The sequence below is a fragment of the Pituophis catenifer genome, unplaced genomic scaffold, assembly GCF_029215685.1.
Source record: "Pituophis catenifer annectens isolate HBS135680 unplaced genomic scaffold, rPitCat1.0.hap2 SCAF_3, whole genome shotgun sequence".
In the NCBI taxonomy this organism is placed as follows: Eukaryota; Metazoa; Chordata; class Lepidosauria; order Squamata; family Colubridae; genus Pituophis; species Pituophis catenifer.
Window position 1 is genome coordinate 75735300 of NW_027256883.1, and position 16497 is coordinate 75751796.

General features: G+C 39.5%; 1 protein-coding gene across 1 annotated transcript in view; it reads right to left on the reverse strand.

The window, feature by feature from the left end:
- ZCCHC2 (zinc finger CCHC-type containing 2) overlaps window positions 1-12835 on the reverse strand; it is a 30724-nt gene extending 17889 nt beyond the window's left edge. Inside the window, exons 1-5 of the mRNA XM_070940758.1 lie at window positions 11637-12835; window positions 9494-9599; window positions 8758-8834; window positions 7430-7501; window positions 1214-1326 (exon numbers count right to left, since the gene is read on the reverse strand). Coding sequence (XP_070796859.1) covers window positions 1214-1326; window positions 7430-7501; window positions 8758-8834; window positions 9494-9599; window positions 11637-12665 — 1397 coding nt within the window. The 5' untranslated portion in view covers window positions 12666-12835. The remainder of the gene's footprint in view (window positions 1-1213; window positions 1327-7429; window positions 7502-8757; window positions 8835-9493; window positions 9600-11636) is intronic.
- Window positions 12836-16497: the final 3662 nt, after the last annotated feature.

The following is a 16497-nucleotide window of genomic DNA, read 5'->3' on the forward strand; positions in this document are numbered from 1 at the left end:
TGCAACCCTTACTCTTGGTTTGAGCTTTGTTACTGCTGGAGAGAGAGTAACAATGTTGTTGAATTGCCTCCATTTAGATATAATCTGCATGCAGTGAACAGATGGGAGTCCAAATTCTTTGGAAATAGTTCTGTAGTCTTTTCCAGTCTAGTAAGCATTAACTGTTTCTGAGAGGTCCTCACAGCTCTGTTTTATTCAAGCCATGACAGACCGATAGGCCTGTATCACGAAGATCTGATTTTAATGGCAAATACCCAGAATTCTGTTCTTTAAATAAGGCAGGACTTTCTAGTCACCCCTGATTATCATTCCATTGTTGGAAACACCTGGCTCTAATTTCCCATTCAAATGCACTGATAATCTCAGAGGTTCACATCCTTTTGCCATAAACAAGTATGTCTTTTGGATCATTTTCCTCAATAAACAAATGTACAAGTATAATGCTTTTGACTCATGTGTTTAACTGATTCTCTTTATGTAGTTTTAGGACTTCTGTGGAAAACATATGTTTTACATCATATTTTTTGCAGAAATACAAAAAATCAAAAGGGTTCACAAAATTCTAAGTACATCTGTATAATAAAATGTTACAGAAACCATGTGAACAAAATCTTATAGTATGAGCCAAAAGACATAGCAGATATCTAGATGTTAAAGGACTTAAGCCATTTAGACTCATGTTTTTTTCATAATATCCATGCCTACATATGTATAATTCAAATATTGCATCCAACACACATTCTACATACACAGGGACAGAAATGATACTATATATAAGCATATTATTTTAAAGACAAAGCCTCACACAAATGGGAATTTTGCAGATTTTGTATAGAGACTTTTATAAAATGCTTAGGGCCTATAGCAAAGTAGGGAGAAGGATTATAGCTTAATGGTACAAAATATGGTCAACATTTAAACATTTGTATGTTCAACACAGTTAGCAGTATTTAGCTGGATCAGGAATAGATATCTTGATACCCACTGAATGTTAAGTATACAGCAACCCCTGGTAATTAAGACACATTGGTTGGACCTGGCAGAATTGAGAAAAATGTAGATTGCTTTACCCTGAGGTAAATGAACTAAACATGACTATATAAAACATTGATTTCTCAGATCTCTAACTGAACAACATACATAATAAAGGAAGTGATGAATTCAAGATAAATTTACAGTAAAAATAACTATATTCATTGCTCAAAAGTTTTACCTTATCATAGGCTCTAACTCTGAATGCCTCCTTTCTTCTTGTTTCTGTAATCCCTGATTTAATGCCGCTAAAATAGTCTTGTCAAATGATTCAGAAGAAAGATCCTTTGGAAGCTGATGAAAGGCACATTATTAATTATTGTAGAAAAAATAACATTTATCATAGGTAAATGGATAGATGATTGTTACATTTAACTGACCCTATTAGAACTCCTTTCTTCATTCCAGAAATTCACAGATCAACGCTTTGATTTATTTTTGACTTATTTTTATTTAAATGGATCAGTACACCGAGTAATATAGCATGTCGAAGGTGAAAAGGCCCTCACCATATGCAGAGTATCCAGTTCTAGTAGAATAGTCAACTGAACTTTATTTTCTACAATCGGATATGGAATCTTTATTTAATGAAAGATGAAACCCACCCAGACAGAAATCTTTAGAAACAGGAGATACAATTATAAGTTATGATGAGAGTAAGGAACAAAAGGGTAAAGATGGAGTTTTGCAAGGCAAAGCATATTGACACTCAATCTCCAGATATCCAAATAACAAGGTGAATTATGTTAGGAAGCCAGTATCCAAGCGCTTTAAAATATGTTATAAAGGGGTGTGTGTGTGTGTGTGTGTGTGTGTGTAGAGAGAGAGAGAGATCGTGCACTCGTGTGCTAGGGCACATGTCAAATTTATTATCTGCCTTTGGGGCAAAAGCATGTCTTTATCCATCATGCAATGCGCTGTTGACTCCCATAAAACAAGCCCATTCCTGTTCACAACTTTTCTTACTGGAAATGTTCACAAGTGCCACAGAGATTGTAAACAACACCTTCAAGTCAACACCTTTGATTCACTTTCAAGATGACATCCTCCTTTCTACTAAGCTACTCTTCTAACAAGAGTCTTGGGGAGAAGGATGTAATTGTGAGGATGAGAGAGATACGTTTTATAGGAGGAATACAATTTTTGGATAATAAACCTGTATCTTGTACCAGGGAACCTTCTCTAGAAAGATAGAGAACTTTTGCTTGTAGATAATTCAGTCATTAGAAAAATAGATAAATGTATTTGTGACAGGTATGTAAATCACTTGATAATTTACTAGACTGATGCAAATAGAGTGAATGTCATGCACTGCCCAGGTAAGTTGCTAGACTGTAAATAGAAGACATACTCCATTTTGGTATTCTACCATTGAAAAATTGGTCACTTCTGGAAGCCAAATCTAGGCTGCTAGGTAGCAGGTTGAATTCCAGGGCTGCCAAACAGTATTCTCAAAAGTCCTATTTATTTCACATACAGGGTCAGCTAGATAGGCAAAGCTTTTGAATTTGTGTGGGTGAACTGCTCGAGCCAGCAATAGGAATGTAGTTTTTTGTTAAGCATGGAGAAACATTCTAGGACAAGCTAAATCAAATGCCAAAAACATTTGAATATAATATAGATGTTTCTATTCTAGTGCTGCAAGTCTCTGAGCCATGAAGAAGAAATTATATCTGATTGTAAACAAAAACATAGATATAATGGGTAAACAGAAACTAGGTGGAACAGAGTAGAATCCAGTCATTCCTGAATCCAACTTAATAAAAAATACATACATGGAAAGACATAGGTGGTGATATTGTTCTTTACAATATGAATGTATGAAATATTGAAAAGCTGGATACTTTCACAGAATCACCAGTGGCAACATGTAGTCAAAAGGAAAATAAATCTAGGGATGTCTATGGAGATTCTCAGTCATCCAGGTCATGATTCTCCCAAAGGTGCTTTTTCAAGAGGCAACTAGACTTTCTGGTTTTTTCTTTGAAGGCATTTCATTCCTCATCCAAGAAGCTTCTTAGCTGAGAAGCCAAACGTCTTAAAAGACAAACAAACATAAAGTCCAGTTGCCTCTTGAAAAAGCACCTTTGGGATAAATCTAGGGATATATTACTGTCCACCTAATCAAAATGTCAAGAACGTTCCTAAAATGGTGCAAGGAAATGAGAAGGAATGCAAAGGAAAAGTTGTAATAATAGGAAACTTCAATTATCTTCACTTAGAGCGTGTATATTCATCTTCAAGCCATGACAAAGAAACCATATCTTCAGAAACTTTAAATGACTGTTTCTTGGAATGGACAGTCTGAAAATTAAACTAGACTTAATCCCAAACTGTGAGCATCATCTGGTGCAAGATGCAAGTTTTGAAGAACCAACAGGAAACAATAAACGCAATGCTACGACATTCAAAATACATGGAAGTAGAAAAATTGCAGCAAGTATAACAGTTTGCTACAAAAGAGGAAATGTTTTAAAAGGGGGACTGGTGAAATAAAAAGATTGAAAGGAAAAGTCAAAGGGACCAGAGAGCCCTTTGATCTAGTGGTTAAGGCATCAAGATCGAAACAAGGAGATTGTGAGATCTAATCCCACCTTAACCATGAGAGCCACCAAGTAACTTTGGGTCAGTCATTCTCTCTGAGCCCAACTCGCCTCAAAGGGTTATTGATGTGCATAAAATATAAAGACAGACTATTAGATATGCTTGTTGCCTTAAGTTGTTCATAAAACATAATAATAAAAGTGGGATATCAATTAAATAAATGAAATAAATAATACATCAGGATTTTATCAAAATGCAATAATTGAAGCTCCAGTTAGAAGCTGAAGTGACTTTATAGCAGGGTTCAGGAAACTTTTAACAGTTAAGAAGTCTTAATATGAAGAAATGAAAAGCCTGCCCCAATGAAAAACCGAAAAGGAGTAAAACATACATTCTGATTTGTCAGAAGATATGTTAAGATGACAGGTTCTCAGAGAGAATCTGAGCAGCATACAACAAATCTTAAGGGAATCACTAAGAATTTTGAAATATATATTTGATGTAGAGTTCTTGATGCCCCCTGAGCTTGGTTGTTCACTTGCAGACATTTCATTACCCAACTAGATAACATCATCAATGCCTGTGAGTGTGGTGCTTGTTCATTTTTATATAGAAGCTTGTCCTGATGGTATCGATAGAGGTATGATTTTCTTCTTGGTAGATGATTAGAGTATATAGAGTATTCAAAATATATAAATGGAAAACCAATAAAAGAAGTGGTTGTGCCATTAGATGACAGAGTAAAAGGAATACTCAAAGACAGTATGAAGCCTGCAGGGAAACTGAATGAATTATTTCTATCCATCTTTAGTATGAAAGAAATTGGATAGATACCTAAGCTTATATTGACTTTTAGAAGCAAGGAGAACAAAAGTAAACTATGGTAATATAGTTATCTGAATTCTAAGTCATCTTGAGAGAATACAAATAACAAACCATCAGATCCTGATAGAATCCCATCCAAGAATTAAATAACTCAAAAATGCTGACTTCCTAATAAAAATTAATTACTTGGCCCTCAAACTGGGCTCAAGCAGCAAAAGTATTGGAATGTAGCCAATTCAAAGGGATTCAAAGAGGATCTGGGAAAATTATAGGGCCAGTAATCTTAGTATCTATTCCAGGAAGATTAGTACATATGGTAACCTAATTAAAATACATACAAATACCAACATATAAAACAAGAATTAAGGTAAATCAACATGAATTCTGATCAAGTAAATCCTGCCTCACTAGCCTTATGCTATAGATTTGAGAGCACTAAGAGGCATGTGGAACTGTTAATAATGTATCTTAAAAAAACACATATTGGACAAAATTGTTCTTCAAAGATGCTCAATTAAATTAGCAGTCATGGAACAAGAGAACTCAAATATATTATAGATCACTAACTTTTTTAAAAGTGAAAAATAAAGAGAAGTTAAATAGTTTTCTTAATGGAGGGAAATAAAAAGTAGGACTCTGTGCTGGGACCAGTGCTTTTTAACTTGTTCATAAACCATCTTGAAGTATAGATAAACATGAGCTGGCAAATTTAGGGATGATAGTAAAAACTGAATGGAAGATTAAGCACTTAACTAATCTATGGAGTTAATTCCCACAGTACATGTGTCAGCCCTGGGGGCCATCTTTTTCTTTGGATCTTCAGGGCTGCCACACTTAGTGCTGTGGGAAATTGGGAGGGGGGATTGCATAGAGTTGCAGGGATATCTAGCCATAATAACATTCTTTCTTTGAGAGTTAAGGACATCCAGCCTGCACCTGGAGTGGTGTGACTGGGAGTGGCATCCCTAGTTGGAATTGTGCATTGATTGGACCATGTGATGGACATGTGGATGCAGGAAGAAAGGTCTTTGACTTTCTTTTGGGTGGGGAAAACCTGGAAACTTTCAGATTCGGGTTTTCCCAGATGTGCCAATATGACATCTCTAATAAAATGGAACTTTGAGGAACTTCTAGCCTTGGAGTCTTCTTTCGTTGGGGGTGTTATTTGGAATCCTGACATTAACCCGAATCTGCCTTAAAACTTCAACCAGCTCCCCAACCTCTGGGGTGCTGTCCGGGGTCTGAGTCCTGAGCGCCAACCTGACACCGGACGGCGTGAAGACTCAGGGAAGATGGATGAGAGAATGGCGATCACAGAGGGAACCACCAAGACTGGTTCAATAGTCCACGTAGAGACCCTCTACTCCCCTTCTAAATCTGTAATGAAGGCAGCGGAGGCTACCAAAGCGGAACGCCGACAGGGCGCCCGGCCCAAAGAGCCGGCGTCCTGGCAAGCCATTCAACTGGATTCCTTTCTGTGGGGTGAAGCTGCGGGAGCCGCCCCACCCCAAGAGTTGATGACTGGGATGATGCTTTGAGAACAGCAGATGGGGGTGAGTCGGGTCAAGACTGAGACCACAGGGCCAACTGGCGCCCAAGCCTATAGTGGTGCAAGGGGAGACTCACTATGAACTTAAGAGAATCCTAGACCCTAGACTGTATAGAGGTCAATTACAATATTTATCCAATATTCATTGGAAAGGGTACCCTTTGTCTGAAGCTACTTGGGTTAAAAGCTGGGATGTAAATGCAGAGAGATTAGTGAAGCAATTCCATGATAAATTTCCTGATAAGCCAAAGGGTCCCCCTGGGGTGGGTGGGGGGGAAGAGATGGTTAGGGAATATGGAATTAACCCCCTATGTTCCTCTTGTTGCAGGACGCGATCATTGGTTGAGGGGGAGCAGCCTGTCAGCCCTAGACGCCATCTTTTTCTTGGATCTTCAGGGCTGCCACACTTAGTGCTGTGGAAAATTGGGAAAGGGGGTTGCATGGAGTTGCAGGGATATTTAGCCATAATAACATTCTTTCTTTGAGAGTCAAGGACATCCAGCCTGCACCTGGAGTGGCATGATTGGGAGGCATCTCCAGTTGGGATGGTGCATTGATCGCACCCTGTGATGGACATGTGGGTGCAGGGAGAAAGGTCTTTTGACTTTGAGTGGGGAAAACCTGGAAACTTTCAGATTCGGGTTTTCCCAGATGTGCCAATATGATATGTACCAAATGGAACTTTGAGGAATTTCTAGCCTTGGAGTCTTATTTTGTTGGGGGTGTTACTTGGAACCCTGACATGTGGATGACCTCTGTTGCATGGCTTAAATAAATGATGAACAAATTCGTGGAACACAGGTTTATCAGAGACAATTAATTTTGAAAACTTCGTATTATATCTATATTTGGGGTAGATGTCTTCAAACACTAATTGTAAGAGAATAATGGCAGAAAACGGGCATTTTGGTTCCAGAATAATATGGTCAGCAATGTGAGTAACAAAATGCTGAACTATGATGGTACTTGGCTCTATTTATATTTTCATATTCATCAAAAGTAAATTGGATGAGCAGAAGTGTACCTTCTCTTTGTGTTTTCAATTGGTCTCAATAGTGCACATTCAACTCATAACTTTTTGCAACTACCCCAACATTCCCTGATAGGTTATTTCTTTAAAAAAAATCAGCAAAATCAGCACAAGCACAGAATCACATGAAATTATAAAGTGATATGCATAAACTTGTTCAAAGTGGAATCAAAATATTTGATTTGAATCTTGCACACGTTGAAGAAAGGTTTTTCTGCAACTAGAACAATATTTGTATCACTAGAAACAATTTATTGCTTCCTAAACAATTATAACATAGTTAATATTTCATAAGAAATAATATCTGTATATATTCATCTAGTAATTGAATATATGAATGTTTGACAGATTAACGTACCAACTCTGCATATCAAAACCAATCTACCACTGTAATTTGAAGTAAAACATCATGCCTTTTAGCTTTATTACATAAGCCTTTGAATATTTACCTTTAAGAGAAATTCTTGTAGTTCCTGGTGTGTTTTTTTTACACAGGATGAAGAATGATCAGACCAGGTTACCTGAATGAAAAAGAAAAAAACCTTAAGAGTTCTGTTTCTATAAAACTAAGATACAGATAGTCCTCAACTTATGAGCACAATTGAGCCCAAAATTTCCATTGCTAAGCAAAACAATTATTGATTTTGCCCATTTTATGATATTCTTGCCATAATTGTTAAGTGAATCACTGCAGTTTATTATGTTAGTAACACAGTAAGTAAATCTGGCTTCCCCATTGACTTTGCTTGTCAGAAGGTCACAAAAGGTGATCACATAGCCCAGAATACTGCAATAGTCATAAATACATGCCAGTTGCCAAGCATCCAAATTTTGATCATGTGACCACAGGGATGATGCAACAGTAGTAAATGTTAAAAACGGTCATGTGTCACATTTTTCAGTGCTGTTGTAACTTCAAATGTTCATTAAATGAACGGTTGTAAATTGAGGACTACCTGCATTTCATACTCAAACACTAAGTAACTAAGACAGATTTTAGAAACAAAAACCAAGAAAAATTAAGAAACCCTCTACTGGTTCCAATCAATAGCCTGATTAGTCCGGCAGTCTTAACACAAAGTGACCAATCTGATATAAGAAGTTCACAACTATGGATAGCCTTTTTCTGCTGCTGATCTCAAGCAGCTATGCTAATTTCAGAGGTTATTGTTAATCTTGGACCATACTTCCAGGGTAGTTAGCAACATTTAAGATCCCCATGAGTTTATTTAATCTCCCTTTAGAATTATCTAAACTAGTGATCATTGCTACATGTAAAAATTCCACAGCTTATCCATTTCTTTTTTACTTCATTCCATCATGTCCTATTCTTGAACACTGCCTGAGCAAGTCAATGCAGTTTTTTGGGCAAGTGGTTTTTCAGAAGTGGTTTGCCATTGCTCCCCTCCTAGGGCTGAGAGAAAATTGACTGGTTCAAGATCACTAATCTGGCTTTGAGCCAGATTACAAGAACAAACCAACTTTTGAACCCTTATAAACCTAAAACACAGATAAATGTCTTTGTTTCATTCACAAATTTTACCCATTATTCGTATTTAATGTCATTATTCTGGGACAGATAAATTTGTTTTATTCCTTTTTCCCAGCTATGTGGGGAAAAAAAGTGGAGATGAAAGTCCAGCATTTTAACAGGGTCCTTTTTAATCATGGTGCTAAATTAAGATTTACCATTATGACTAATGCATGCATGAGTCAATTTTTTAGATCTCATGTAATTTTAAATTACATAGATATGACCTTCAGATAGATAACTTACTTTGAAAGTATACTCCAAATGTTTATCAGATCTTTTCCTAGGTATTCCTTTCAGCATTATTTTCTGAATGTGTACAGCTGAAAATAAAGAAAACACAAATCAGTAATTCACAGTACTGTTTAAAATTTAATAGAACTTTGTCATTTATTTGGCCATCATGTCACTATTACTGGAAATTTAAATTTTAATAGAATTTCAAGAGATCAATGGGATATCAGTTTGTTTCTACACTTTGTTTTATAATAAATACCTTAATTATAATTACAATCCATAATTATCCTTAATTATGGATTATAAGCAACTGTGTAACTGCACTGAAGGTCTTCCCCCTCATTATTATCCATTCTGTGATTGCTTTGAGCAGTCCAAGTGTCTGAAACAAATCTGAGCATGTGAAATGAAAGACTTCTCATGTAAGACTGGATATAGCATAGAACTCTGTTACTAAATAGGTCTTGTCCCTGAAATAGTTAACGTAGATTCAACAATGCAAACAAATACAAAGTATATAAATTATGCTTCTACTTCTGGCCTCCAAAAGGCTTAATGAAATGCTTAATGGTCAATAGTTATTATTGAATGTTCTCACTCATTTAATCAGGTACAAAAATTGGAGGAAACTACAAGTTTACCAGACATTAATTGAATACTTATCGCAGCTAGTTTGTAATAATATAAAATGATAAATGATTTTCCTAGAAGTCAAGCTTTTCAAGATATAAATATATTGAAATACCTTCTTGTTGTGGTCTGTGAGTGGCCACCATAAGTTTATCATGAACTGCTGCCCTTGGTTCAAGTAAACTGCTCTCACTTGTTGGCATGCAGTTATGGGAGAAGTTCTAAATTGAAGGAAAGAAAAATTACAGTGTTACATATAAATGTCATCACTTTTAGAAATACAGAAAATCAAAATGCATTAACTCAAAAATGTACTGCAATCTTAAAGTTTCAGGTATTTTTCACTCCCTACTTGCATTCCACAAAGTTAAGATGCTCTAGAGTAGGGGTGTCAAACTCATTGTGGTGTCACGTAATGTATCAGGACTTTTTTCCCCTTCGCTAAACCGGGCATGGACGTGGCCAGTGCGTGAGGCATCTGGCCCATGGGCCGGGAGTTTGACAGCCCTCCTCTAGAGGGATCCAGAAGAAACTAAAGGACAAAAACACTGTAATTTGGTTAATGTAGAACAAAGCAAAATATTTAAAACTGGACATACTGAAGGATGTTTTTTTGAACAATGAACTCAGAAATTAATTTTAAGAGTGTGTGCTTCTGAACATAGACTGATTAAAGGATGTTATAAAAGAGGAGCAAGTTATATCTGACAAGCCAGAGATTCTCTGAAAGTGGATTTAAAAATAGCAGGTTGTAAGAATGATATGGAAAAAGATACATTGGACATACAAAAGAAGCTGGCTAATGTCTTAATAATTAAAAAGAATATACAAACAACAAACCAAGAGAGTAACCTAGGCAATTTTCCTATATTCAAATTTTGTGAGAAGGGTCAAAGAAAAAAATGAAAAGAAATCAAGTGCTAGATGATTATTTGAAGGAACTAAAGATCAAGATTGTTCAAAGTGAAAGGAATATAAAGGTGACCAAAGTTAAAATTGATATGTTATCTCTGGTAACCCTTAATGCATTTCTGCTGATCAGGACTGAAATGATGAAATGTTAAGGATTTCTTTATAAGGTAAGATATGGGAATAAGAAATTATTTATGTTAAAAGAAAGTATAAGTTACTAAAATTGTTTAAACTTGTGATGAAGGGGGGAAGTCATTTCTTCATATATTTTTTTACATTTTTTTCTGCACTTTTTTTTTTTTACACAAGAAGTATTAGTTTTATAATTATAATTTTAATAAAATTATATAAAAACATTTCCAAAAGACAGAAGAATCAACAATTAAAGCCCCTCCCCCTATTTCTGTTTTCATAACTCCAATCTTTAGTAGCCCAAGGATCTATTATCAGGTCTGGCAGGATTTGTAAAAGATTACTATTTGGTACATTTGGAAGAGGCTTGACAAGGTCATGCAAAAGGCAAATGGCACTGAAAATTAGCAGCCAAGGACCAAGTGGTGAAGGGACATGCTCACAACCACCCCAAATAACCAAGTGAAGTTGGGCTCTACGTTTATTGTGATAGGAAGTGCAAAAGATGGCATTATTAATTTTCTGTCCCCTCAATACAGGTGCTGAGACACCTCCAGATTTAAGTTAGTAGGTCATGGGGAAAGAGCTCACCAAACCACCTTTTACCTACCAATGGATTATGTTATTAATTACAGTAACCTAATCCTGTTTGTGCATTACTTTACAAACAGGTAAAATCAAAACCACAGGAGTTTTTAGAAAAGGATGAGAAACAGCCTTTAGTTGACAATACTACTCAACTGGCCTTCCCCAAACAAGCTTCCTCTGCATATGACGTATTACAATTCCTCAGATAGCGTTGCTATTAACCTTGCTGGATGAGGAAGATGGAAACTGTGTTATCAGAGTAAAAGTGTGTTTGTGCCTTTATTACAGCAGGTAGAAGCAGCACAAAGATGCTTTCTGAAAAAGAGTATGGATTAAACAAGAGAAGGGCTGTCCCAAAGGTGCTTTTTTCAAGAGGCAACTGGACTTTCTGGTTTTTCTTTGAAAACGTTTTGCTTCTCATCCAAGAAGCTTATTGGATGGCCTTCAGGAGAGTTGAAGAAGCTTCTTGGATGAAAAGCGAAACGTCTTCACAGAAAAAGCAGAAAGTCCAGTTGCCTCTTGAAAAAAAGCACCTTTGGGGCAACCATGCCCTGGATGACTGAGAATCTCCATAGACAAGAGAAGGGCTGCAGAGCGGTGCGAATGTCGGAAGGGATACCCCTTACCCGTGACCCACGGCAAGGGAAGGCCTCCACGTCGTCTTCATCCCGGCAGAGGGCTCTCCGCAACCGCTCCAAGTGCTCTCTGAACGTGACTCTCTGATGGAAAGAGAAGGCAGGGTGCAGAGAAGCCATGGTGAAAAGGAGCAAAAGCTCCTCTTGAGCCACCAGCCCCAGACCCTCCGCCGTCGCCGCCTCCGGTCCGGCTAAGGCGGCCGCCGCCTCCTCTTCCTCTTCCCCTCGTTTTCTTCCCGGGCGCAAGGGCCCAAGCGACCGACAGCTCTGCAAGATGGCATCCACATGGGGCAGCAGGCGATGCAGGCGGCTGGCAGCCTCGCGGTTCTCGGATCCCAAGAGGGCCAAATAGACGATGAGCTTGGAGCGGACCGCAGGGTCGCGGAAGTCGCTGCCGCCCAACGCCAGGAGAGGAGTCGACGGAGGGGGGGAGCCGGCGGTCGCAGCCCCGGGAGGAGAAGCCGGGGGTGGCGGCGCCGTCAGCAGCTGCGTTGGCGGCGGCTGCTGCTGCTCTCGGCTGCCCCCGGCTGCCGCGGAATTGCTTCCCGCCGGGGCAGCGTCGGCGGTTCCAGAAGCGGCGCCCCCGGCCCCGTTAGCTTTGGCCTCCGAGTCCCTCAAGCAATGGTAGTCCTTTCGGGCCAGCTCCTCCAGGCACGAGCCGAGGAAACGCAACTCCAGCGGGTTGAGCAAGTCGAGCAGCCCGACGGCGAACTCCAGCCGCTGAGCCGAGCCCAAAGCCAGGCCGAACCATTCGTAGACGGCTTCGCGGGCCCCACCGGCCGAGCAGCCGCAAAGGCAGCGGAGACCCGCCGAAGAGCCGCCGGAGCCCGGAGCCACCATCGCCCCGGATCCAGCTTCACTGCGAGGCGGGTGATTAGTTAGGCCTCCGCCCCCGCAGCTGCCGTGGGGCCTCAGTGGGATTCCGGCGGCCGCTCCCGCGTCTTCTTCCTCCGCCCTTTTACGGCTCATCGTTTGCCGTTGCTGCGGCTGCTGCTTCGCCGGCAGCTTCATCTTCAGCATCCTCGAGACGGAGGGGGACGGGAAAGGGCGTGAATTGGGCGGGCTCAGCGCCGCAGCCGCCGCCGTGTTGGTAGTCAAGAGCCGCCGCCGCCGCCGCCGTTCATCTCCTTCCCCTCCCGCCGCCCTTCAGAGAGGAAACCCTGATTCGAGCTGAGGAAGGGCGGCGGGAGTGGTGGGGGGGCTTTGCAACGGCGCTGGCTGGAAAGGAGGCAATGACGACAATGGCGGCCGCTGTTCCTGTCAGCCGCTGAAGCAGCGCGTGAAGACCTGGCGGGCGGGGTTAGCGAGCGAAAGGGAGAACGGCCCGGATTGCGCAAGTCACCCCTTGTCGCTTTACGATAATTCTCTTTTTGAACCCCAGCGAAGAAAAAAGTGTGAAGGGAGGAGGAGGGGCGGGGAAGGAACCGGGAGAGTTCAACGGAGTAGGGAGGGGGGAAGAGAAAAATCGGCGAACAAGGCAAAGAGAAGACGAAATCGAAGTGGAACATTCCGCGACAGCCAATCGGGGGCGAGTTCGCCAATGGCGTCACTACGCGTAGTTCTGAGATCCCTCGGGAGGTCTCACAGCCTTGGCGGGGAGCGTCCCGCCGAGGTCCAGCAAAGTGCTCTACGGTCTAATCGTCTCCTTTTCGTAATCGGCTGTGGGTAATGTGTGCAGCCTATATTTGTATCCATCTTATGATTAGAGAAATAAGTTTCGTATTTCAGCGGTGTATTATGGAGGCTGCGATGCTATTCCTATTTACTGGGAGCTTAACCCAGTGACTCAGTCGATTTATTGAATTTATATCATATTTTTCCTCCAAAGTCTCAAGGTAGCGTATAAAGCCATTGCTTCTCCCATTCTTCCACATAACAATATTCCTAGGAAGTTAGTCTGAGAAATAACACTCTTGAATATGGATTCTATGCTATTTCAATACTCTTGTAATTTTGAATCTCTGGATGGATAAACTTAATACTATAACCGAGTTTCGTTTTCTATCACCGTAAAAAATGGTTCATAAAATCGTGGATTTACAAGAAATACATATATGCCATAAATTCTTCATTGCAAATGCATATTTTTATTAAATTTCTATGTTACCCATCTCACTGATACAGCAACACTGGGCAAATCTTAAACGCGTTAGTAAGCACATACTCTATAATACAGTGACTAGTAGAATATGGCTGGATTTACAGCTCATTTACCAAAATGTAGTTTTGTACCTCAACATGTGTAAATTTTCTCAATATACAGTTATGGTTTAAAAACTTGTATTAATCTAAGTTGGGTTAATTCAATCAGTCATGTTTCAATTAATCATGGGTTAGCTGATTATACAAACCACTAATCAGTTTAAGCATGGTAATAGCCATGTTTACATGGAACAGCTAGAATTCTGCAAAGATATACCCCCAAACCCTAGGGTAGCACAAAAACCACCCCCAAATTTGGTTAGCATTCATCATCCCACAATATCTAATTTAGACAATATACTGAAACCATTTCTAATTTGAGTATCTAGGTTAGAGAAGCATTTTCCTGCTGCTGCCATGCAGATCAGTGCGATAATAATTCCCTAAATTGTTTAGGCAGCATTATTCCTAGAAAGTTACTGCATCAGAGAACAAAAAGATTGTTCCTTTTCATTTGTTAATTATGCTTCCCACATGTAATATCTCTTCAGGGCTTGCTGTGGTTTCATAATGTGCTAAGCTAATAACGGTTAAATTCACAATACGCTAAACATAAACAAGCAAATAATCTGGCCCAGTGTGTTGTCTGAAACTAGTCATTAATAGCATACAGACACATGCTAATAGTTAAATTAACCATGATTTAATTATGCAAGCTGGGTTCACCATCACACTGAATTATAAACTAGTCAAACAGGTGCTATATACATCCAGCTTAAATCTTACAATACACATGCTTTAACCATCACCCATCCCACCCCATAAAAAATCATTGATATGAGGGGTGGAATAATTGCAAAATGCCATTTGGTTCTTAGCTAAATAAATTATTCATCTAAAACAGTGTTTCTCAAATTTTATCAACTTTAACTATAAACTTCCAACCCAGAATTCCCCAGCCAGCACGATGGCTGGAGAATTCTGGTAGTTGAAGTATACATGGTGAAGTTGAGGAGGATTGATCTAAAGCAGGGGTGTCAAACTTGCATCACGGCATCGTCATGTGACGTATCAGGACTTTTTCCCCCTTTGCTAAACGGTGTGGGCATGGCCAGCACATGATGCATCTGGCCCATGGCCCGGAAGTTTGATAGTCCTGATCTAAATGACTCAAAATACTATGACATTAGCTTTCATGGGCATCATCCTATTTTTATCCCAATCTGTGATGTGTATTTAGCTGAAAACTCACTGCTGCTCTACATTACTGCTGTGTAGCTCTTAGACTGTATTGTTGTCATTTATTATAGGTCACAAAATCAAATTGTTACCAGAAGGCTGGGAGTGAAAGATGTGATCTAGTTCTAAGTTTCCCCAAGAATCAGCTAATTAGAGCACAAATGACAGCCAACGGCCTGAGGTGGCATGTGCCTCCAAGCCTCTTTTCTGAAATTTCCTAAATTCCTTTGAGTAGGAGTGTTGAAAATTGGCAGCACTTTTGCTTGACGAGAAACATACAAAAACTGTCACATAAGCCCCAAATAGACAATACTGCATATTCTCCAGTAATTCTTCCTGTAAGGAAGAAACCAAAATGAAAAACCTGGCCACATCCATTGGCTTGATACTGGTCTACCCGTTTTGCATTGTAATCTCATGCACTCTGGTCTACAGAAAATGTCGTGGTGCTTTTTTGTCAAAAAAAATTGCAATTTTGTCAAAATAATAACAGACTGAAGCAGCAATAAAATATATGCAAATATCAATGAGAAATAAATCAAGCTGTGAATTAAAATTCATCCCCCACTGAGCACTGTTTGCTCAGGAAAAATGTGAGTAAACCAATTGGAAGAACATTTCAGAATTAGACGTCAAAAAACTAGGGTGCCAGAAGTGAAAACTATTAGATTCAATAAAACTGCAGTAAGTCTTGGTAAACTGCAGGGATATTAGATTATAACCAGCAGAACTCTGGGAATAGTTAACTCTGACATAAAGAAACTAAACAGAACTGAATGAGAAAAGTCATTAGGAAATGGGAGGAGAACTTAATAGAGAAGGAGAAATGAAAGTTAACTTGCTCTGCTGACTGTGAAATGAAAGCAAAACCTAGAGCTATTTCTAAAGCTGTGAGTGCTTGCTCTGCAGCCTGTCTTTCTACCAGCAGAAGAAAGAGGTGAAAAAGTATTTACAATCAGCTTGAATATGTGGGAAGCCCCCACTAGAAGAATGAAATATTTTGAAGAATATTAAAAAGGCAGATTACTATATTTCTCCAAAGGGAGAAATGGAGAAACATGTTTTAGAGGCAGAAAACAGCCCCTACTTTTCTTAATAGCCCATAGCAGATGTCAGCACTTAAGAGATAAAGAGCTTATTGAAAGAAGTCAACTATATAGATAGCTCTATTCATAAGCAAAGCAAACACTGCAGGCAGAAATCCATTCAAGACAGGATATTTTGAAACTGCTTGCAGCAAAGTTTGACAGCAGAGTGATATGACTAGAAGCAGCCCCTCACCCAAGATCCAACACAGGACGAAAGCCAATTAGCCACAATAGGAATTGCCCAACACCCTTTCAGAACACAAGCCCCTTCATTGCAGTCCAAACTTCAAAGAAACCTGGAGCTCAGATAAACAATAAACCAGAGGTTGACCAGATTAGCTCAAATAAACACCTAAGATTTGCATTTCCTCTTTTGCCTATAG